The sequence below is a fragment of the Panthera uncia genome, chromosome F1 (assembly GCF_023721935.1).
Source record: "Panthera uncia isolate 11264 chromosome F1, Puncia_PCG_1.0, whole genome shotgun sequence".
In the NCBI taxonomy this organism is placed as follows: domain Eukaryota; kingdom Metazoa; phylum Chordata; class Mammalia; order Carnivora; family Felidae; genus Panthera; species Panthera uncia.
In genome coordinates this window covers 9,600,925-9,620,193 of record NC_064813.1, presented here as the reverse complement: position 1 = coordinate 9,620,193, position 19,269 = coordinate 9,600,925, and the positions used below count along the sequence as shown (strand labels likewise).

Here is a 19,269-nt window from a genome sequence, read left to right as displayed (position 1 = left end):
CTCTCTCTGCCCTTCCCCCCCCCCCCACTCTCTCTCTGTGTCTCTCTCTCTCAAAAGAAACAAAATAAAAACTTAAAACAAAAAAAAAAGGAGGGGAAATGCTTCTGGATCTCTATTCCTGAGCACCTCCTCAAAGGAATCTCCTCCCTGATGAACCTCCAGGCTTCTCTTCCGTGGGTGGGAGGAGTGTGACGGATAACCCAAGGGTTTGCTCCTGGAGAGGCCGCTGGGACCTTTCTCATGCTTCTCCTTAATTCTGAGGACACTTGCCGTCCTGGAAATTGTGGTGGAAATTCTGAGACACAGAAGTCCCGATCTTTTGTCTTGTTGATGATTTCTGTCATGCATTTGGGGCCCCTTGTCATGAACGTCTCTCTCCACTGCCTTTGGGACTATAAAAATGAAGTTAATATTCTTTCCTTATGTCTTTAAGTCTTATTTTTTACACTCAGACCTTTATTATATCTGGAATCTACTTGTGTAAATAGGATGCTGGGAGTTTAACTTTGTTTTCTTCCAAATGGACAGTCAATGACATAAGCATCATTTGCTGCAACAAAGAAACATTATTTCACTGGACTTCCAGCTTTGTCACATATTAAGTTCTTACACAGACATGGCTGTTTTTTTTACTCTTCATTTTGTTCATTTTCCTTTTGATTACTCCTCTGCTGATATGACATGGTTTTGATTACAGCATGTTTATAACCAGTATTGATATGTATATTTTAGTTGGAGCGATCAGGCTTTTAATATCTGGTGCCGTGTAATATCTTTTCTTGCTAAACTTTTCCCAATTTTGTCAGGTTTTACACATTTACTCTTCCATTTTAACTTTTCACATGTTGCTTAGTTTAAAATAAAAGTTGATTGGGGGCGCCTGGGTGGCTCAGTCGGTTAAGCGGCTGACTTCAGCTCTGGTCATGATCTCACAATTTGTGGGTTTCAGTCCTGTGTCAGGCTCTGTGCTGACAGCTCAGAGGCTGGAGCCTGCTTTGGATTCTGTGCCTCCCTCTCTCTCTGCCCACCCCCTGCTTATTCTCTCTCTCTCTCAAATAAATAAACATTAAAAAATAAATTAAAAAAATAAAAGTTTACTGGAAGTATGGTCAATTTACACCCTAATTTGCAAAGGAATGACATGTTAAAAATATTGAGTCCTCTCATCTAGGAAGATGTATATCAGATCCAATGACCTTCAATAACAAGGCATCTCTGTAGAATATTCCAGGCCTCCTGTGGACAGATGCGGAGCCTTTCTTTGTGTGCAGGAGACAGGCAAGGAACCCTTTCACAACCCTGCACCCATCCCCAAAGCCAAATTCTTTGTGTCCTCCTGCTCTGCAAACAGAGGGGATTTATCTTAAATAGAGAGAAAACTACCATCAACTTGCAATGACCTTTGTCTGTGTGAAAGTTGCCAGAAATTCATGCTAACGGCTCCCATTTACTGAGGACCAGGTATGCACCAGGCATCTGAGAGCTTTACAGATATTAGGGCTTCTAATCTTTGCAATCTATCGGTGGAAGCGGACATTAACACTCATGCTTGATGAAGAGAACACTGAGGCTCGAGAGGTTGAATGACCTGTAGAAAATTCTCCAAGCTTCCATGGAAACAGGACAGCCCAAATGCAAAGCCCTTCACTGCTCCACCTTGTAAGCCTGCCACTCCCAGCCAGCAATGGGTGCAGTTCAGGATGATTCCCGAATTCTTCTAGATTTTCCTTTTCAAAGTACCGTCTCTTTGAGTGGATAGCAGACGTAAGCTTGAGGATGATGTTTGATCTCGCCCCAGGCAGTAACTTGTGCTTTGCCCCGGGGCCAACAAAAGAAGGTTGGAGGGGGCAAAGCCGTGTCAGCCCTGGATGTGCCCCTCGCCCTCGTTTGCCCATAGAACACCCACATCTTGGACACAACGCTCATTGATAAGCGAGAGTCTGTAACTGCTCTTCTCCGGCAAGGTCTTTGCTTAGGGTCTGGGAGACGGCCCCGTGAGTGCACGAGCCGTGGTTTCTGCGTCTTCAGTGGGAGCTCTAGAGGGTCTTAGTCCCTTGGAAACATCCCCACCCCCTCTCATCTCAGGGACCAGGCTGTCATCATCACACTCTATCCTCTATAGCATTTTGACAGCTGTGTTTTAGCTGGTCCCAATCTAGGTGGGGTGCCCCGATGTGTCGTGCTAGCTGGCTCCGTTCGAGCAGGGGGCCTGCTGTCTGGAGGGCTCCTCGCGTAAGAGACTCAAGTACACAGAAGGTTGCAAGTCGTTAAAATGGAGCTCTGCTCGCCCGCTCTCTCCCAGTGTAGCGACCTTGATCCAAACACATATGAGGGCGTCTGGTGATCCCTCCCCTCTTGAAAATACTAATAAGAAAAAAAAGAGGGAGAGAAACTAAAAAAGAAATTCAGTGGCGTCCCTAGGTTTTATGCTTGTGCGCGTTTACTTCCAGCTCGGTCCCCGACTGACCGAATTTGTAGCCTAACAGGTATTGCTGCCCTAGCCCTGAGCGCCCTCGAAGCCCCCCGCGGTTCCAGCAAGTGGGTGCAGAGTCCCCCGTCCCTGGACGGAACATGCAGCCCGTTCCAATTAAGGCTTTGTAAATAATGTTGCAAGAAACCGTTCCGTGCGCATAGCTCTTCATTTTTTATCTGCATCGGCTCCCGGGAGAGAGAGAGCCCCGAGCCAAGAAAACGCGCATTTTTCGCTGGTTTCTATTCTGCACCGCTTATTGCCTGTTAGCCCCCGGCTGAATCCCTCGCTTCCCCTGGTCCTTTTCTGGCTAATTCTGTCTCCTTCCGGCTTCCCTTAAGCAGCTCCCGTGTTCAGCGGCCAACACGCGCTGGTTCGGGGCTGGGCATCCAGACGTCACCTTAGTGTGAACGTCCGCCTCCTCCGTCCCCTCTCAGGGCCAGCTTCATTGTAAGACGGGGACTGGCTAGCTGGAAGGGCAAAAGATAGTTTAATCTGGGAAGGTGGAACTCGGCGAAACCAACGTTTTGCTTTCAAACAGAGGAAGAGAGCGCGAAAGAAAGCGAGAAATCGTTTTGTACCAAATGTTAAGGAATCCAATAAAAATCTTAAAAAAAAAAAAAAAGTTTCCAAATGCCTTTGCCACTGGGTTATTTTTAGGCAGAAGGGCTTTAATTATACGGGGCCGCCCCCTCGGGCCGGGTGACCTCACCGTAAACACCGAGCCGAGAGCTTCCGGACGGAGGCGGAGCCCACGGAGCTGGTCACCGAGCGGGGGAAGCCACCTGGCCCGGGGGCGGGACAGCCCGTCTCCCCGGCCTCTGGCGCCCCCTGGCGTCATCAGCGGGAGGTGCAGGCTGTGGAGCGACGCGGTGCCTTAGCGCCCGGGGCTGGCCCCCCCAGCTCTCCAGCTCCTGAAATCCTTCCAGCCACAAACTGGGGGGGGGGGGGGGGGGGGGGAGGACGAGCCCACCCAGAACCCGAGATCTCCGGGAGCCCCGCAGGCCTCACAGCCGCGCAGCGGGCGGAGGGACTATTTGAACTAGAGCAGACTCCGGGCCCTAGCTAGTTCGGATGGGGTGGGGGCTGGGGAGGGAACCCTTAGAGAAGGGTCTGGACAGAGTGAGGGCGGGTGATCCTAGGCTGGGTTGAGGCGGGAGGGCAGCTTGGGGGCTGAGGTTGGTGGCCCCGGGGTGACAAATACTGACACATTCCTCCGGAAGCCTGGCCTCCTAGGCGCTGGTTGGTCTCTTGTCATCTCTTCTGCCTCCCGAGTGAGTTAAGGATTTGCCTTGATAATTTCCCCTAGCAAAGCTACCCTCCGGTTTGTTCGGATTGCTTTTCTATGCTCCTTTGCCTCGGACCCTTGTCTCCCCTTTTTGTCTTGGATCCCAGAGAGAAACCTGGACACAGAGGGGCCTGGCTACATTTATGCGCACTTCGTATGACGCTGGTTGTTGTGACACTTCTCAGGGGATACTGTATTTTCGGCCAGCTCTCTGTGAAATAAAGTTTTAGTCCCCTGGTAAAGGCATACTGGGCAACAGGGTGATGCTTTTGATGAGTGGGGAGGGATGTTCCTGTACCCCTCGAGAGTGCAGAGGCAAAGCTTGGCTCCATAGCCCTGACCTAGAGCCAGTCTCTTGGGAAGCCGTGTCCCCCCCCCCTCCCCCCCAGGGTACCTGCTTGCTGGGCCAGCAGAGAGGAGGGCTCCTTGTCAGGGCGGTGAAGACAGCAGCCTCTTCCTTCCCAGGCTGCTTCATTCCTGGCGCCCGGACCAGGATGTAAGAAGCCTGTTCTTGAACTTCGGGCCTCTTAGGTTTAGGGGCTGTCCAACCAGGCTGGCATAGGGGAGCACCTGTAATGTGTTCCATGCTTGTCCCACACCTGGCTGGCCCTCCCTAAAGCAGCAGGAGATGTGGGTCACACCTACAAACCCCCTGCCTGTTTCAGAGAAAAACTGGTTCTGGTTGGCAGGGAGAGGTGCATTCTGGGTAGCTTCCCCCAGCAACTCCTGGTGGGGCTATGCAAGACCGGAAGGCAGTCTCCACGCTCCGTGACCACTCAGGGCAGCACTATTTCCTGGGCAAGGGTCTAAAGAAAGAGGTGGAGGGGACAGGCCTGCCACACAGCAGTTCAGTAATAGCCCTCTGCACTGCGTGTCCTCCCCTTCCCTGCCCCAAGGACACTACCTGAAACCTCACGCATACTTGATGCTTCTTCCTGCCTCAGGGCCTTTGCACATGCTGTTCCCTCTGTGTGGCGTGCCCTCACCTCTCTGACCACCACCACCTCCATTATTGGCCTTGTTTAGTCTCATTCTTCCTTCAGGTCCCAGCCCAGGGTGTGATGGGGTCAGAGTCCCTTCCCTACCCTAGCAGCCTTGCCTCCTGCCTGGTCATTGTCCAATTACTTGTCTCTTGTCTCCACTGGATTCCTTGAACACAGGAAGTCACTCACTATGTCATCCCAGTGCCCAGCGGTATCAGACATAATAGGTGCCCACCCTACACAGTGGTAGTTAGTGCCGAGTGAAAAACACCGGCTTAAGGTCTTCAGGAATTATGGGAGATCAGGTTAGGATTGAGTTCAGGGGGGCTGTTGGTTTTTGGAGCCTCCTTTCTGTAGGCTTCTCTTTCTCTGTCTCTGCCTCTCTGTCCAGCACCCCCCCCCCCGCCACTTCTGTCCTCATTTTCCACCCAGAATGCAACTCTGCTGCCCCCTGTGGTTTTTCCAATCACCCAGTTACTCTGAGCAGTTGCGTTTTATCAGCAAAACACGGGACAAGGGTCATGCTTAACACAAAGGGAATATTCCTAAGAAGTTTGAATTGAAGGGCTCCAGAGAGAAGAGTTTTCCCCTAATCCAGGGGTGGGCAGACGTGGCCAAATCCAGCCTGGGCCGGTTCATACATGGCCTGCAAGCTAAGAATGGTTTTTGTGTGTATAAAGCTTTATTTAAAAAGTCAAAGCAGTGACAGAGCGCAATGTGGCTCACAGAGTCCAAAATATTACCTTTGACCCTTTACAGAAAAAGTCTATTGTCCCCTTGTCTTACAGATGGGAACACTGAGGGATTGCAAGATTTCCCTAAAATGGCACAGATGAGCCAACATTGGGGGGAACTTGAATGGGCTGGTGGAGAGAGCACTGGAAGTGGAAGTCAGATGACCTGGGTTCTGGTCCCACCAGGCTCTTGCCTAGTCTTCTCTCTGGGCCTCAGTGTCACCCACCTTTATAACAGTGGTGACTCTAATCTTGCACTCAGGATGCTTCCGGTGGTACTGCCTCTCTGTGATGGTGACAGGCCACGGAGGAGATATTTCGGGCTGCACTGACCTTCCAGCAGTATTTGTCACCACCAGGCTATGAACTTCTCCACCTGAGAACAAAGCAGTATGTGTGTATTTCTGGGGCAGGAGGTGGCTGTCCCCAAGTCCCGCCTGATTCATGCCTTCTCTTTGGTCCTTCGCCTACACAGTCACACCCTCCAAACCAGAGTGCGGCATCGAGGGAGAGACCATCATTGGGAACAACATCCAGCTGACCTGCCAATCAAAGGAGGGCTCTCCTGCCCCTCAGTACAGCTGGAGGACCTACGACATCCTGAACCAGGAGCGGCCAGCCCCACCAGGTAACAGGGAAGACAGCGGGGAAGACAGGTGCCCCCGCCCACCCCAAAATGCAGGTGATTGGCTGAGGCTGACCAATCAGGCCCCCCTGAAGGCCGTCCCTTTCCCCCACCCTGCAGTCAGCCTTTGATATCTTGCAGCATCTCTAAGTTAACTCGTGATAATACCCATCTTATAAGTTGTTGTGGGAAATAAAAGTGACTCGTGTAAAGCACTCAGTGGAAGCACATAGTAAATGTCCATTTGTTATCTTCATTCCCCGCAACTCAATTCTCTTGAATGAGCGTGTCTGGATAACCAGTGCTGTGCAAAAGCACCGAGGAGAGGAGGATTTTAATTTTGACTACGGTCATGTCCTGAAGTATACATTTGAGGCCCCCGGTCTAACTCTATGGCTCCACCCAAGGGTGGGAATTTCTCATACCCATTCCAGATCCAGGCTGGTCCGTCTTAGATTCCACTGAACCCCAGCTTCCCAGACCTGGCCCCCGTTTATGGGCGTGCCCACCCACATGACCAGGTCCGCTGTAAGGGTCCCACATTCTCAGAAAAGGAGACGGTAGGTTCGGCTGTGGTTGCCTGGAGACCAGCTTTGTACTGGGAAGCTTGGTGTTTGACCTTTGGTCAGGAAACAAACTGAAAAAAAAAAAAAAAAAAAAAAGTCCCCCGTCCCTGGGCTCAACATGCAGCCCGTTCCAAACAGGAACTTCAGTCCTGACCTCGACACTTTGTAGCTGTAAGTCACTTACAGCCCCTCTGACACTTATCCTCATCTGGAAAACCAGGATGATCATTATACCACCTTCCCTGAGGGCTGTAAGGAGGAGAAGAGGAGATCCCATGTGTGATAGTTCTGAACATCCTTGGTAAACCCCACCCCAGTCAGCTGAGCGTCAAGAACTGATGGAGTAGGCATTGGGGTATCAGTGAAGGAGGGAAGGGTAATTCTGGGGGCTAGAGCACTTTAGGGGAGGAGGTTCTTGGAAGGTTGAGGGGTGGGCACAGGCCCTGCAGCCAGGGAGGATCTTGAGGGTCCTGGGTGAGAGGTGGCGGCCCGAGCTTGCGGAGAAGCCATAGGATCGGGGTTGGGCGGGACGAGTGGAGAGCGGCCGGGAACGGGAAAGCTAAATCTTGCCAATTCGACGTCAGTGCCCCTGGGAGACCAGGGTTCCTCGGTGGGGAAATCTCTCTCCAGCAGGAGCCCTGGGAAGTGGGAGGCTGACTTCCCATTGCGTCCCCCTTGTTGACCACAAGGTGCCGCCACTGCAGCGGAAACGTTAGCTTTAGCGGACTTTCAGAAAACTGTGCTAGGTCCTTTCCAAGAGGAAAAGGGGCTTGGGAGCCCCAAGTCAGGATAAGAACAGGTCTTGTGGCACTGGATATGCACTGGTTAATCCCAGAGCAGTTTCTAATGTCCACCGTTCCCTTTGAGGAACAAGGTCCGGAGCCCAAAGCTGGCCTCTGATAACGGCAAGGTCCTAGGAGACACTCTGAAGTCTTCTGTCCTGATCTGTCTGCAACGTGCTGTGTATACCTTACACGTAGACCGCAACTCTCACTCTGAAGCGTGGGATTCTGATAAGGGCTATAGACCCCCTAAGTATTCCCAGGGTCATAGAGCATTTCCCAAAGTGTGTTCCTTCTAGATGTCTCTTAAAAAAAAAAAAAAATCGGGTTAGTTTACAAAATAAGACCATTAATACTATAACCCCCATTATTTTTTATTTTTTATTTTTTATTTTGTAAATGTAATTTATTGTCAAATTGGCTTCCATACAATACCCAGTACTCATCCCAACAGGTGCCCTCCTCCATGCCCATCACCCACTTTCCCCTCTCCCCCACCTCCCATCCACCCTCAGTTTGTTCTCTGTATTTAAGAGTCTCTTAGGGTTTGCCTCCCTCCCTCTCTGTGACTATTTTTTCCCCTTCCTTTCCCCCATGGTCTTCTTTTAAGTTTCTCAAGATCCACATATGAGTGAAAACATATGATATCTGTCCTTCTCTGACTGACTTATTTCACTCAGCATAATACCCTCCAGTTCCATCCACGTTGCTGCAAATGGCCGGATTTCATTCTTTCTCATTGCCAAGGAGCATTCCACTGTATATAGAAGCCATAACTTCTTTATCCATTTGTCAGTTGATGGACATTTAGGCTCTTTCTATAAATTGGCTATTGTTGAAAGTGCTGCTATAAACATTGGGGTCCAAGTGCCCCTACGCATCAGCACTCCCGTATCCCTTTTTATGGGCGTAACGCCCATTTTATGGATACGCAGTGCTCATTAGCATATTAGAAGCTCTAAGAGTTGTGTTCTTCAAAAACTGATTTAACCCTCTCTTGATGATGTCTAAAATTGGTAGGTCATGGACCCCTTTCTTAGCACCGTATGTTAATGTCACATGTAAGCAATATTCCAGAAAACACTCAGAGGTATATGAGACTATAGGAGAGAAGAGGTAGCATTTTATAGAGAGTGAGCATCCAGAAATACTGCTGTGGGTTTCAAGGGAAGAATCTAAAGAAAGTGCATGGGGAAAGATTGGAAGAAAATAACCCAAATCACCAGCTGTTATTTCTAGCTGGTGAGATTATAGATGATTTTATTTTATTCTCTGCTGTTTATACCGGCTTTCCCTGCCCCTTCGGATGAGTTTAAACTCCCTTACTGTAAACCCAAATAGCATTTCCGCTTTGAACTCTAATCACCCTGTGGTCACCCTGGTTTCACATCTACCATTTTCCTACCAGGAGGACACAGACCCTCCTCGTCTTGTTTCGAGCTGATGCGAGCAGCCTCTGAAGATTTTCTGGACTGGACTGAATTGAAATAATAGCTTAATGTCATGTACAAAGTCTTATAACGAACATACGTTGTTTCTAGAATGTATATGTATTTTTGAAGACAACTGTCAGTTGCTCCAGGGAGTTCTAGACCTAAAACAGGACTTTGGTGACGCTCGGTCATTTCTTAATTTTGCTACCTTGGGCAAGTACCTTAGCGTCTCTGAGCCTCCAGTTACCTCTGTGACATTGGAGATGGAAATATTTGGTCCGCCGTCCAGACACGATTGTTAAAAAAAATCGTAGGAAGTCGTCCTCGAGGAAGTCTAGCGGGTAGCACATCCAGACCCGGAAAATCCACACCAAGCGACTATCTTGCCAGAGCGTGGAGGTGGGGCGGGGGCTGGTCTGGACACCAGGAGAATTGGCAAGAGATAAAAGCTGGTGTGAATGCAGGACCAGATCTGTGACCCTGTGATCATATTAGGAAGCCCGGACTTGCTATTTTTCTTTTAAGTTTTAATTTCAATTCCAGTTAGTTAACATACAATGTTATATTAGTTTCAAGTATAAACTATAGTGATTCAACAATTCTGTACAACATCCAATGCGCATCACCACAAGTACACTTCTTAATCCCCATCACCTCTTTAACCCACCCCACACCCTCTTCCCTTCTGTTGACCGTCAATTTGTTCTCTATTAATAATAGCCTGTTTCTTGATTTCTCGCTCTCTCTTTTCGCTCATTTATTTTGTTTCTTTTTGTTAATGTTTCTTTATTTTTGATAGAGAGAGAGAGAGAGAGACATAGTGTGAGTGAGGGGAGGGCAGAGACAGAGAGGAAGACACAGAATCCAAAGCAGGCTCCAGGCTCTGAGCTGTCAGCCCAGAGCCCGATGCGGGGCTCGAGCTCACGGACCACGAGATCGTGACCTGAGCCGAAGTCGGGCGCTTAACCGACTGAGCCACCCAGGTGCCCCTCATTCGTTTTGTTTCTTAAATTTCAAGTATGTGGAAAACAGGATGGCGTTTCCTCAGAAAGTTAAAGTATTTACCCAAAGAATACAAAAACACGAATTCAAAGGGATACGCGCACCCCTACGTTTATAGCAGCATTGTTGACAAGAGCCAAGATATTGAAGCAGCCCAAGTGTCCATTGATTGTTGAATGGATAAGAAGTGATACATAAATATATATATATATATAAATATATATATATAAAATGGATAATGGATTATATATATTGGAATATATATATATGTGTGTGTATATATGTATATATATACATATATACACACACACACACACACACACATATATATATATATATAATACATATATATATATAATTCGGCCATAAAATGAATGACATCTTGCCATTTGCAATGGATGGACCTACAGAGTGTAATGCCAAGTGAAATAAGTCAAAGAAAGCCAGGACCTGTTACTGGAGCTGGTAGGCCACCTCTGAGCAGTGCCGTGACTAGATCCTGCTTGCCGTGTCAGATGTCTCCTCTGGATGAAACGGAACCACCTGGTGGCAGCAGAATCTTATGAGGTTGACTCTGCAGCAAATTAGACGGAAAGGTCTCTCACTCTCCGCTCCAAACAGCAGTTATGATGAAGCGTCTTTGAGGACAGGAAGTACGTGTAAGCATAAAGCTCTCCCTTTCCAGGTGAAGAAACCCACAGGATCACAGATTCAGCAGGACGGTGTCTCATGAGGACAACTGGACCATTCTTGATTTCTTTTTTAAAACAAATTTTTTTTTTAATGTTTATTTATTTTTGAGACAGAGGGAGACAGAGTGCGAGTGAGGAGGGGCATAGAGAGAGGGAGACACAGAATCCGAAACAGGCTCCAGACTCTGAGCTGTCAGCACAGAGCCCGATGCGGGGCTCGAACCCACAAACCATGAGATCGTGACCTGAGCCGAAGCCGGACGCTTAACCGACTGAGCCACCCAGGCGCCCCCATTCTTTATTTCTTAGAGACGTCTCCCATGAGTCCAAGCTAAGGGATTCGGTTTCGGAAGATCATAAAAGTGGTTACAGCCACATTTTCTACTTATAAAGCATTTTCATGTCATGCATAACGTATTTTATGTTTCCTGAGCACTTGCGATACACCAGGCATTCTGCTGTGGGCTTGTATCGATTAGTACCTCATTTTACGTTCACAATTACCGTGTGCGCCACGGATTATGACTATTTCCATTTGTAAATAAAGAAGCTAAGGTTCAGTGCACCTAAATTCCTGGGCCAAAGCCACAAAATTAATCAGTGGCGGAACCAGGCTGCGAACCCAGGGGGTTTGAATTCTAAGCACTTCAGAGTTGCGCTTCCTGCCTGCGTTTGTTCTAGAAGGCCCGGAGGTGGACATTTTGTCCACCTTACGGACGAGGCTCAGACAAGTTCAGTGGCAGTGCTTGTATCCACCTAGGAATTCAGGCTTCTGAATTCCCAGCTGTTTCCACTGAACTGCGTTGACCGGTCTCCTCACCCTGACTGTCCTTCCTTCCCAGTCACAGGCCAGACTTTGTCTCTGAAGAACATCTCCACAGACATGTCGGGTTATTACATCTGCACCTCCAGAAATGAGGTGGGGGAGAAGTCCTGTAACATCACTGTGGCTGTCAGACCTCGTAAGAGCAGTTTGGGCGTGGGGGGAGGGAGAAGGGTAAGGGGGGTGGAGAAAGCCCAGGAGATCACTGGCTTGGGGTGCAAAGAGGCAGCTGAGAGAGACCCTGTGGAGGTGAGTTGGGGCAGCCTCTTTAGGGTCACCGGCTGGCAGGGTAGCTGGGGTGACCTCAGCCAGACGCTCCTGTCCCAGGCTCCCTTGTCTAGAGGCCAGTCCTGTTCCCTTGGTTCTTTGGAAGAAGAGCCTCAGACTGACTTCTGGAGACCTGCTCAGTCCCGCCCGCCCTTAGGGCTGCTCGGTGGCTATGGGGAGGTGCCCAGAGTCAGCTGCCACAGAGTCTGGACCTTACCCGGTCACCCTGACCAGCTCAAGGACAAGCTAGAGAGGACCTGGCAGGGCTGACAACTGAGGACGTTTCAGGAGCCTGGGTAGCCCAGGGAGTGTTGGGACCCAAGTCGATTGGCCTGTGTATCTTTGTATACACGTCCATCCTGAAGAGTGTTCCCCAGCCCCACCCGGTCACCTTCTACAAGGCCATGCCTCATGGAGTGTTACTAGAAGCTGGCTGCACTGGCCCCTGGGCTGGGAGGGGGACTGGGCCTTTCCAGAGGAATCCCTCAGCACGGTTCGTCGTCGTCAGCTCCGCTCACGCCCCCAGAGCCTGGGCTTCTGGCCTGGGAGGTGCACCTGCCCTGCTCCGTGTCTTGCAGCCTCCATGAACGTGGCCTTGTATGCGGGCATTGCGGGGGGCCTGGCTGCAGCCATCATTGTCATCGGCATTGTGGTCTACTGCTGCTGTTGCCGGGGGAAGGACGAGGCCAAGGACACAAGGCAGTGAGTGTCTGGGGACACCCGTTGGCGAGGGTCTGAGCAGTGTGGGAGGAAGTGTCACAGCTCCTCATGGCCCCTTCTAGTCATGCCAGCACTGGGCACAGCTGCCCCCAGGTGGCGTTACAGGCCTGGTACCTGACTCCAAGGCCCCTGGTTCCCCAGGCTTCCTGTGGCCTGTGCAGGGACAAGCTTGGGGTTGAGCCCCTGCCACCGTCTGGCCCCTCCTTGTCTAGTGGAGCCGGCCTGTTCCCGTGACACCCTGAGCTCATGAGCAGAGCAAATCTGTGCCCCCTGCCCGTCCTGCAGCCCAGTGTCCCTTTGCATCTGGAGGAGTAGGGATGGCAGGTCCCGTGGCTCTCTTCCCACGCAGGGCACTAGGCCCACCTCCCCGACGCCAGAACGAGGGCAAACCCTTCCCCTCTGTCCTCGTGCCCGCAGGAATCGGGTGGCCTACCAGAAGCCTCCAGAGCAGCTGAGAGAGCTTCAGACGGGGAGGGAAGAGGAGGACGACTACAGGCAAGAAGACGAGAGGAGCTATGGGCGGGAGTCCCCGGGCCACGCTGACCGGTGACTGGAGCACACTGCAGGCTGGGGTCGGGGGAAGATTGCGGTTCATGCCTCTGCTCCTGCCTCCCGTCTCCTCACCCATTTTTCTGGCCCTCCGTCCCCGTCATGGATGGGATGCCTCTTCCCCATATCATCAGCTGGAGGACCTGGCTAAGGGGATCTCGCTCGTGACTGACCCTGCCAAGTGCCCTCACCCAGGAAGTGACCTCTCCCTGCCGCCCGCCTAGCTCAGGGCCCTGGACCTCACCCTGGACCAGGCCACAGCCCCCCCTTCCTCTGGAGCCGGGAGGGGGGGCTCCCAAGGCACAGCATGGAGCCGGGCGCTCCCTCGATTGGCCTCAGGAGGGCAGTGGCTGCCAACCCAGGGGGGCGCCTCGGGAGCGCCTGCCTGTGTGCATATTTGTTGAATAAAAGAGAGAATGAGTCCGGGAAGGACTCCCTGTGATTTATCCACCCTAAGTGAAAACTCCTGCTTCGGGACCCACTTTGGCCTCCGGCTCCCTTTCCAGTTCCTCCTCCCCGCTCCCCCGCCCCCCCGCCCCAGATTTCCCATGCACTCCAGAAACTGCAACCTCCAACCCACTGCATGCTTCCTCAGGGATTCCTGGCTTTCTCTCTCTGCCTGGGATGCCCATGCAGTTTCTCTCCCTCTCCGCCCGTCCCAGCAGGCCCATCTCAAATCCCAGGGACTCCGGATCGTCCCACACATGGGAACAATCTTGTCACCTTGTCCCACACTCATCATGGGCCACACGGCCGTTACCTGGGCATTAGTCCCTCCCTACGCTGACGTCTGAGCTACCCCAGCCGCATGATCCTCCTGGCAGGTGCTTACCCCAGCTGAAGTCGGGTCCCTGCTTTGGTAGGTTGAGTCTCCCCCTCTGTGGTCTCTGCGATATGTTTGTAGACTCACAACTCCCACCCAAACCCCCTTTGCTAGTTTAGGGAAGGAAGTACGCACTGCTTTAAGTGAACGCATATTATGCACACGGGGCAGCTTGTTCGCAGTAGGTCCCACATTCTCACATCACGATCACTCCTCTCAAGGCCGGAATAACAGGCATGGCCACCCCTGCTTCCTGACACCTAACCCTGGCCCTGCCTGGCCCTGGCTCCGCTCTGCTGGTGGGTGGTCACCGTGCCACAACTCCTCTGCTGGCTGGGAGCTCACGAGACATGTCCCGGCTTAGAGCTCGAGGGCCCCTGGCTAGTCTCACCCAAATGCAGTTTCCTACTAAGTAAACATCCCTGTCTTTTCTGGGTGATCAGAAAACCAATTCTGTAAATCTGTCATCTATTTGTGATTAAAAAAAAATTTATATATATATATATATATATATATAGTTGTTGTTAAATTCGTTGCTTCATTCAAAGTGCTATCAGTAATAATAAACTTGTTAGTGGAAATTCTTATTTCTTTTTTAACGTGGGGCTTGTTCCCACCAAGGTAAATCTTGTGTCTCATGGGTTTGTGTCTACTTACCGTATACGTCATCTGCTTCCGAGGAGAGGAAGGCGACGTGATGCCTGAGACTAGAGGGTCAGATCCTGTGGGTCCCATTGCCCATGGCCATAGGAGGGTCAGGCTGTCTCTAGTGGTTGCTAGGGACAGGACAGCATCATACCTGGCAGCCGAGAGACACTCCAGGTAAAGTGTTGGACAGGCCATGGCGGGCCTCGTCAGTCAGTTTCCAGGCTTCAGGGAAGATGGTGGAAATGGTTATACCCAAAATGGCGCCCCTCCCGGGAGAGAGGAGAAAACGGTTCTCCTGTTCTAGCCGTCAGAGAGAACAGGTGGCTCTCCCTCCTCAAAGCAGCATGATCCACGGTTGCTTCTCGCCTCTGACATGGTCTTTTCTGCTACGTGTTCAAAGTTCTCTCTTCCGTGTCCCTTCCCATGGCGACCTGTGCTCCCTCCTGTCCCAGCATCTGTTACCATATGGTCTGTTTCTACCTAGGCCTTACGATTTATGAGGACAGGAACCGAATCTCATTCATGGCCTGGCACATGTTGACACTTGGTCAGTGTTTGCAGAATAAATGATGTTTGGTATCAGTGTGTCTTGCCCAAGGTCATCTCCTGGTCTTCTAGATACTTGGAGGTGTCTTCCAGTCCTCACGATGCAAGGCTCTACCAGCATGTTCTTGAGGCAGCTGTGGAAGGGCAGGTGTCCACCTCCTCTGATTTGGGCTGGCTTGTCTCTCTGCCTCTGGAAAGGCTCTGAAGGTTCATGTGCCTTAGCCCCAGGCTTGAGTAAGAAAATAGGGGAAATCAGGGCCCACTGCATTAATTCAATGACCTTAAATCAGGACCTAATGCATGAATTCCATAACAAGCCTTTTGTGAGCACGTACTATGGACCACGCACTCTGCTGGATGAAGGGTACGTTAAGGTCACTAAGACACTCTTACTTAGGAGGAGTGGCAGACAGGAACACACGTACATGAGACGGAGAAGATGCCATAGGAACACAGTGGGGACCCTCAGGGAGTTCAAGAAAGCTCCAAAGAGGAGGTGACATTTGGGTTGCATCTTGAAGGAAGATGAGTGGTTTTGTAAGGGGGAGAGGGGTGGTGCTGACACGTCCATACTCCAGTGTGGGGCTCTATTACTTGAGTCTCCAATCACATTACCAGCTGGCAAGGCTACCGCCTCCTGCTGAATTTATTTCAATCCAGAAACTCAACGGGAATTAGATCGTTGCAGGTTCTCTTATGGTCAGAACCAGCTGATACAGGTCTTCTCAGGCTGTCAGGCACTCCCTTCCCAATTTGTGGTTTCTGGCCGACAGTTCAAAGACTTGTGGTGCTTGAGAAGAGAGACAAAGGCCACCAGTGACCTGGTGTCTCAACAACACATTTGAGACAGTTTTTCATACAATCCTTATTTACGGCTTCAAACACGAAGGCACGTGGCAAGATGAGGCATGCGTATTATCACCTAAGGAAGGACTCTGGCTGCCCAGAGACGTCCCTTCAAAGTAGCATGAACCTCGGTAAATCGGCCACTCTTCGGGGTCTTGTTCTTAAGTTGCTTTTGTGCACACCCACGTAGCACTGGCTTGCAAAGGCAGAGTGACACTAACGAACCGCACAGAGCTTGATGGACAATATTAATAGCAAACACTCAGGTAGCACTTGCTCTGGGCCAGCCACTGTTCCAAACACTTTCTATATAGCTCTCATAATCCTCACGGCAACTTGGAGAGCTAGGTGCTATTATTATCCCCATGTTACAGTCGAGGAAGCTGAAGCACAGTGAGTTTTAGCAATTTGAATAAACACAGAATGTCACTGTGCTATTTGCAGTGTTAGGCACACCAGACTTTCTGTCTACCTACCCCAGGCATTCTCACCCCATGAGTCCCATGCTCTCGGTTGCTTATTGAACATGGACTCAGAACGAGGGAAGCAAGTTACGTTCAAAGAGCCACGTGCGTCACCAGGCATCGTGTTATCTGGGGGGATGGTGACAGATTCGCTGGCCTTTCCCCATCCCTGGGGTTCTGGCTCGGGACCCTGAGAGTAGGCAGGGGTGGTGCCTAGTCCCTACTGGAAAGTGCTGTCCTGTGGGAAGGACCTCCTCGGGGACACTCAGCTATTGGCTCTTGAGTTTGTTCGTGGAGACTGGCTTTCTTCTGGCCAATTTCCGGAAAGGTCTTTCTACCCTTTCTGTTACATATGAGGAGACCGAGGCTCAGGGAGATAAGCTCATCTGAGCTAACATAGGTAGTAGGATTAGACTCAGTTCTGTCTGATTCTGAAGACCATGTCCTTTCTCCTTGACTACATTTCCTCCTGACCCCATGCATGTGTACAGGATGACTGAATGGGGAAAAAAGCAGGGATGAAGAAAGAGTTATGGGCTTTTTGCTTGTTTTAAATTTGTATATGGGAATTGTTATCTACTATTATACAGACATTTCAGATATAACACGATATGTGCATTTCTGAAGACCTTTGCATTCTGCAAAATCGCACACTAAAAATAATAGGGCTTATAAGAAAATTAGGGTAAGAGGCAGGCCACAGAAAACCAGTGGAATTTCGTAACTGAATCACTTTTAAGACAACAATCCCAGAAAAAAATACAGTGGGGCTGAATTTATGCTGTTAACAGCAAGTAGCTCATCAGACCTCCACCCTCAAACCCTTTTGATGTTCATTTCTATAGCAACCAACTTATCAAAATTTTAAAAATGACCCAGGCGGGGCGCCTGGGTGGCTCTGTCAGTTAAGCATCAGACTTCAGCTCAGGTCATGATCTTACAGTTCATGGGTTCGAGCCTCGCGTCAGGCTCTGTGCTGCCAGCACAGAGCCTGGAGCCTGCTTCGGATTCTGTGTCTCTGTCTCTCTCTGTGTCCCTTCCCTACTCAGGCTGTCTCTCTCTCAAAAATAAAATAAACATTAAAAAAAAATTTTTTTTAAATGACCCAGGCAATTCATCTGGCTGTAGAATTGGGGAAGGGGAGTCTCCCTTTAAAATTTTTTGGCTTTTATCCTGCGTGTTGATTTCTGGCTATGTGCCTATCTTTGTACTTGAGTTCTCCTGTTGGCATATGGGTATATCCTGCCTTTGCCAGTTGTGGGAAGGGGTCAGGATATATTGCAAGGTGGCTTACCATTAGCTCATCTTTTATAAAACCAATCCTTCCTTTTTTTTTTTTTTTTTTTTTTTTTAAATAGCACAAGGTAAGTGTCTTTTGTATTAATCAGCTTGAGGCAAGTTATGGGATGGTAACCACCTACGATCTCAGCGGCTCACAACTACAAAGGGTTATTTCTTGCTCACATTGTGTGGGATCCCAGGTTAGCTCAGGGATGCCGCCCTTCCTGATCATGGGATGCAGGCTGAAGACCAACCCAGCTCTCGGGACCTTGCTGGTCTCAAAGGCAGAGGGAGAAGAAAATGACCGACACTGAGAAGACTCATAGGACTTCTGCTCGGCAGGGGCCGCCACTTCCCCCGGCTCCGATTTCGTCGCACGGAGCGAATCACGTGGCTCCGGGACACGGGCCCACCATCCTTCTCAGGGAGAAGCGGTGAATACCGTTCAGCGGTGAACTCAACGATCACACCATCTATTCCACCTTCATTGTCTCCTCCTGGGCGCTCACGACTTCCCCGTACGGTTTAACCCAAAGCAAAGTGAATCGATTCTTGAAATCACTTACCCTGAAGCCACTTCCTGAATGAAAGGAAGGCACTTGGCAGTTGCATTTAGCTTTTTTTTTTTTTTTATTAAGGCCACCATGTATTGCGTAGGCTTTGTCATGTCTGGGAAAGCCATCACCTCGCCAAGGCCCAAAAGACAAGGGGAGAGAAGGGGGTGAACCCTTCCAGAACCCAGTGGGAGCTAGAGACACAGGAGAAGGGGTTTCTAACAGGAAGTGGAGTCATGGAGAGATTCCAAAGCCAAAATGGCAGCACCAACGTAGGGAGTGGGCAGGGGAGGAACCACCACTCTCCCACCCTGCCCGCCTCCCCTGGCAGAACCCAAGCAGAAGCCAGGTGACAAGACATTAGGTCACTCATACTGTGGGGATCAGCCTCTTGGAGTAAAAATGGAGGAAGAAAGGGCAAGAGAATGAAGGTGCGGGGGAGGTGCAAATGACCACTAACCAACACACCTGCCTTCCCCTACAACCAATGGTGCATATTCTATTTGGAGTGGGCACTAAATCTCTTCATTCCCACTCTTTGGCACCCCCTGCACCTTCTTAAGGGATGAAGAGGGATTCATTCTACCTTCCATCGTTTTTTTCTTTTTTTAATTTATTTTGAGAGAGAGGGAGAGAAAGAGAGAGAGAGCACGAGCAGGGGAGGGGCAGAGAAAGAGAGGGAGAGAGAGAATTCCAAGCAGCCTCTGCACTCAGCACAGAGCCCAACATGAACTTAAACTCACAAACCATGAGATCATGACCTGAGCTGAAACCAAGAGTCAGACGCTTCATCGAGAGAGCCACCCAGGCGCCCCCGTTCTACCTTCTAAAAGAGTAAAAGCTCATTCAGAGATGACTCAGTCTAAGTTCCAAAAAAAGGAATTTAGAAACACTTATATCCTATTTTGGGGGCCCAAAGAACAAATGTCTTCCAGTGTCTTCCTAGTACCAGCAAATGGGGGATTGATTCTTCAGATGGCTGGTCCTGCAACCACATCACAGGTGACTGGGAGAGGCTGTAGGAGAGGTGCAGAAGGGATGCCAAACATATACAGGAAGTGCTATACTATCTCTCCACTGGATTATTTTCTTCTTACACTATTTTTCTTGAAACAACCTCAAACTTACAGAAAACGTACAACATGAAAGACCTCTTCCCCGAACCATCTGAGG

The 19,269-nt window shown here is 50.2% G+C and overlaps 1 protein-coding gene across 1 annotated transcript in view; it reads left to right on the top strand.

The window, feature by feature from the left end:
- GPA33 (glycoprotein A33) overlaps positions 1–14,242 on the top strand; it is a 38,430-nt gene extending 24,188 nt beyond the window's left edge. Inside the window, exons 4-7 of the mRNA XM_049633865.1 lie at positions 5,951–6,103; positions 11,418–11,537; positions 12,244–12,367; positions 12,803–14,242. Coding sequence (XP_049489822.1) covers positions 5,951–6,103; positions 11,418–11,537; positions 12,244–12,367; positions 12,803–12,935 — 530 coding nt within the window. The 3' untranslated portion in view covers positions 12,936–14,242. The remainder of the gene's footprint in view (positions 1–5,950; positions 6,104–11,417; positions 11,538–12,243; positions 12,368–12,802) is intronic.
- Positions 14,243–19,269: the final 5,027 nt, after the last annotated feature.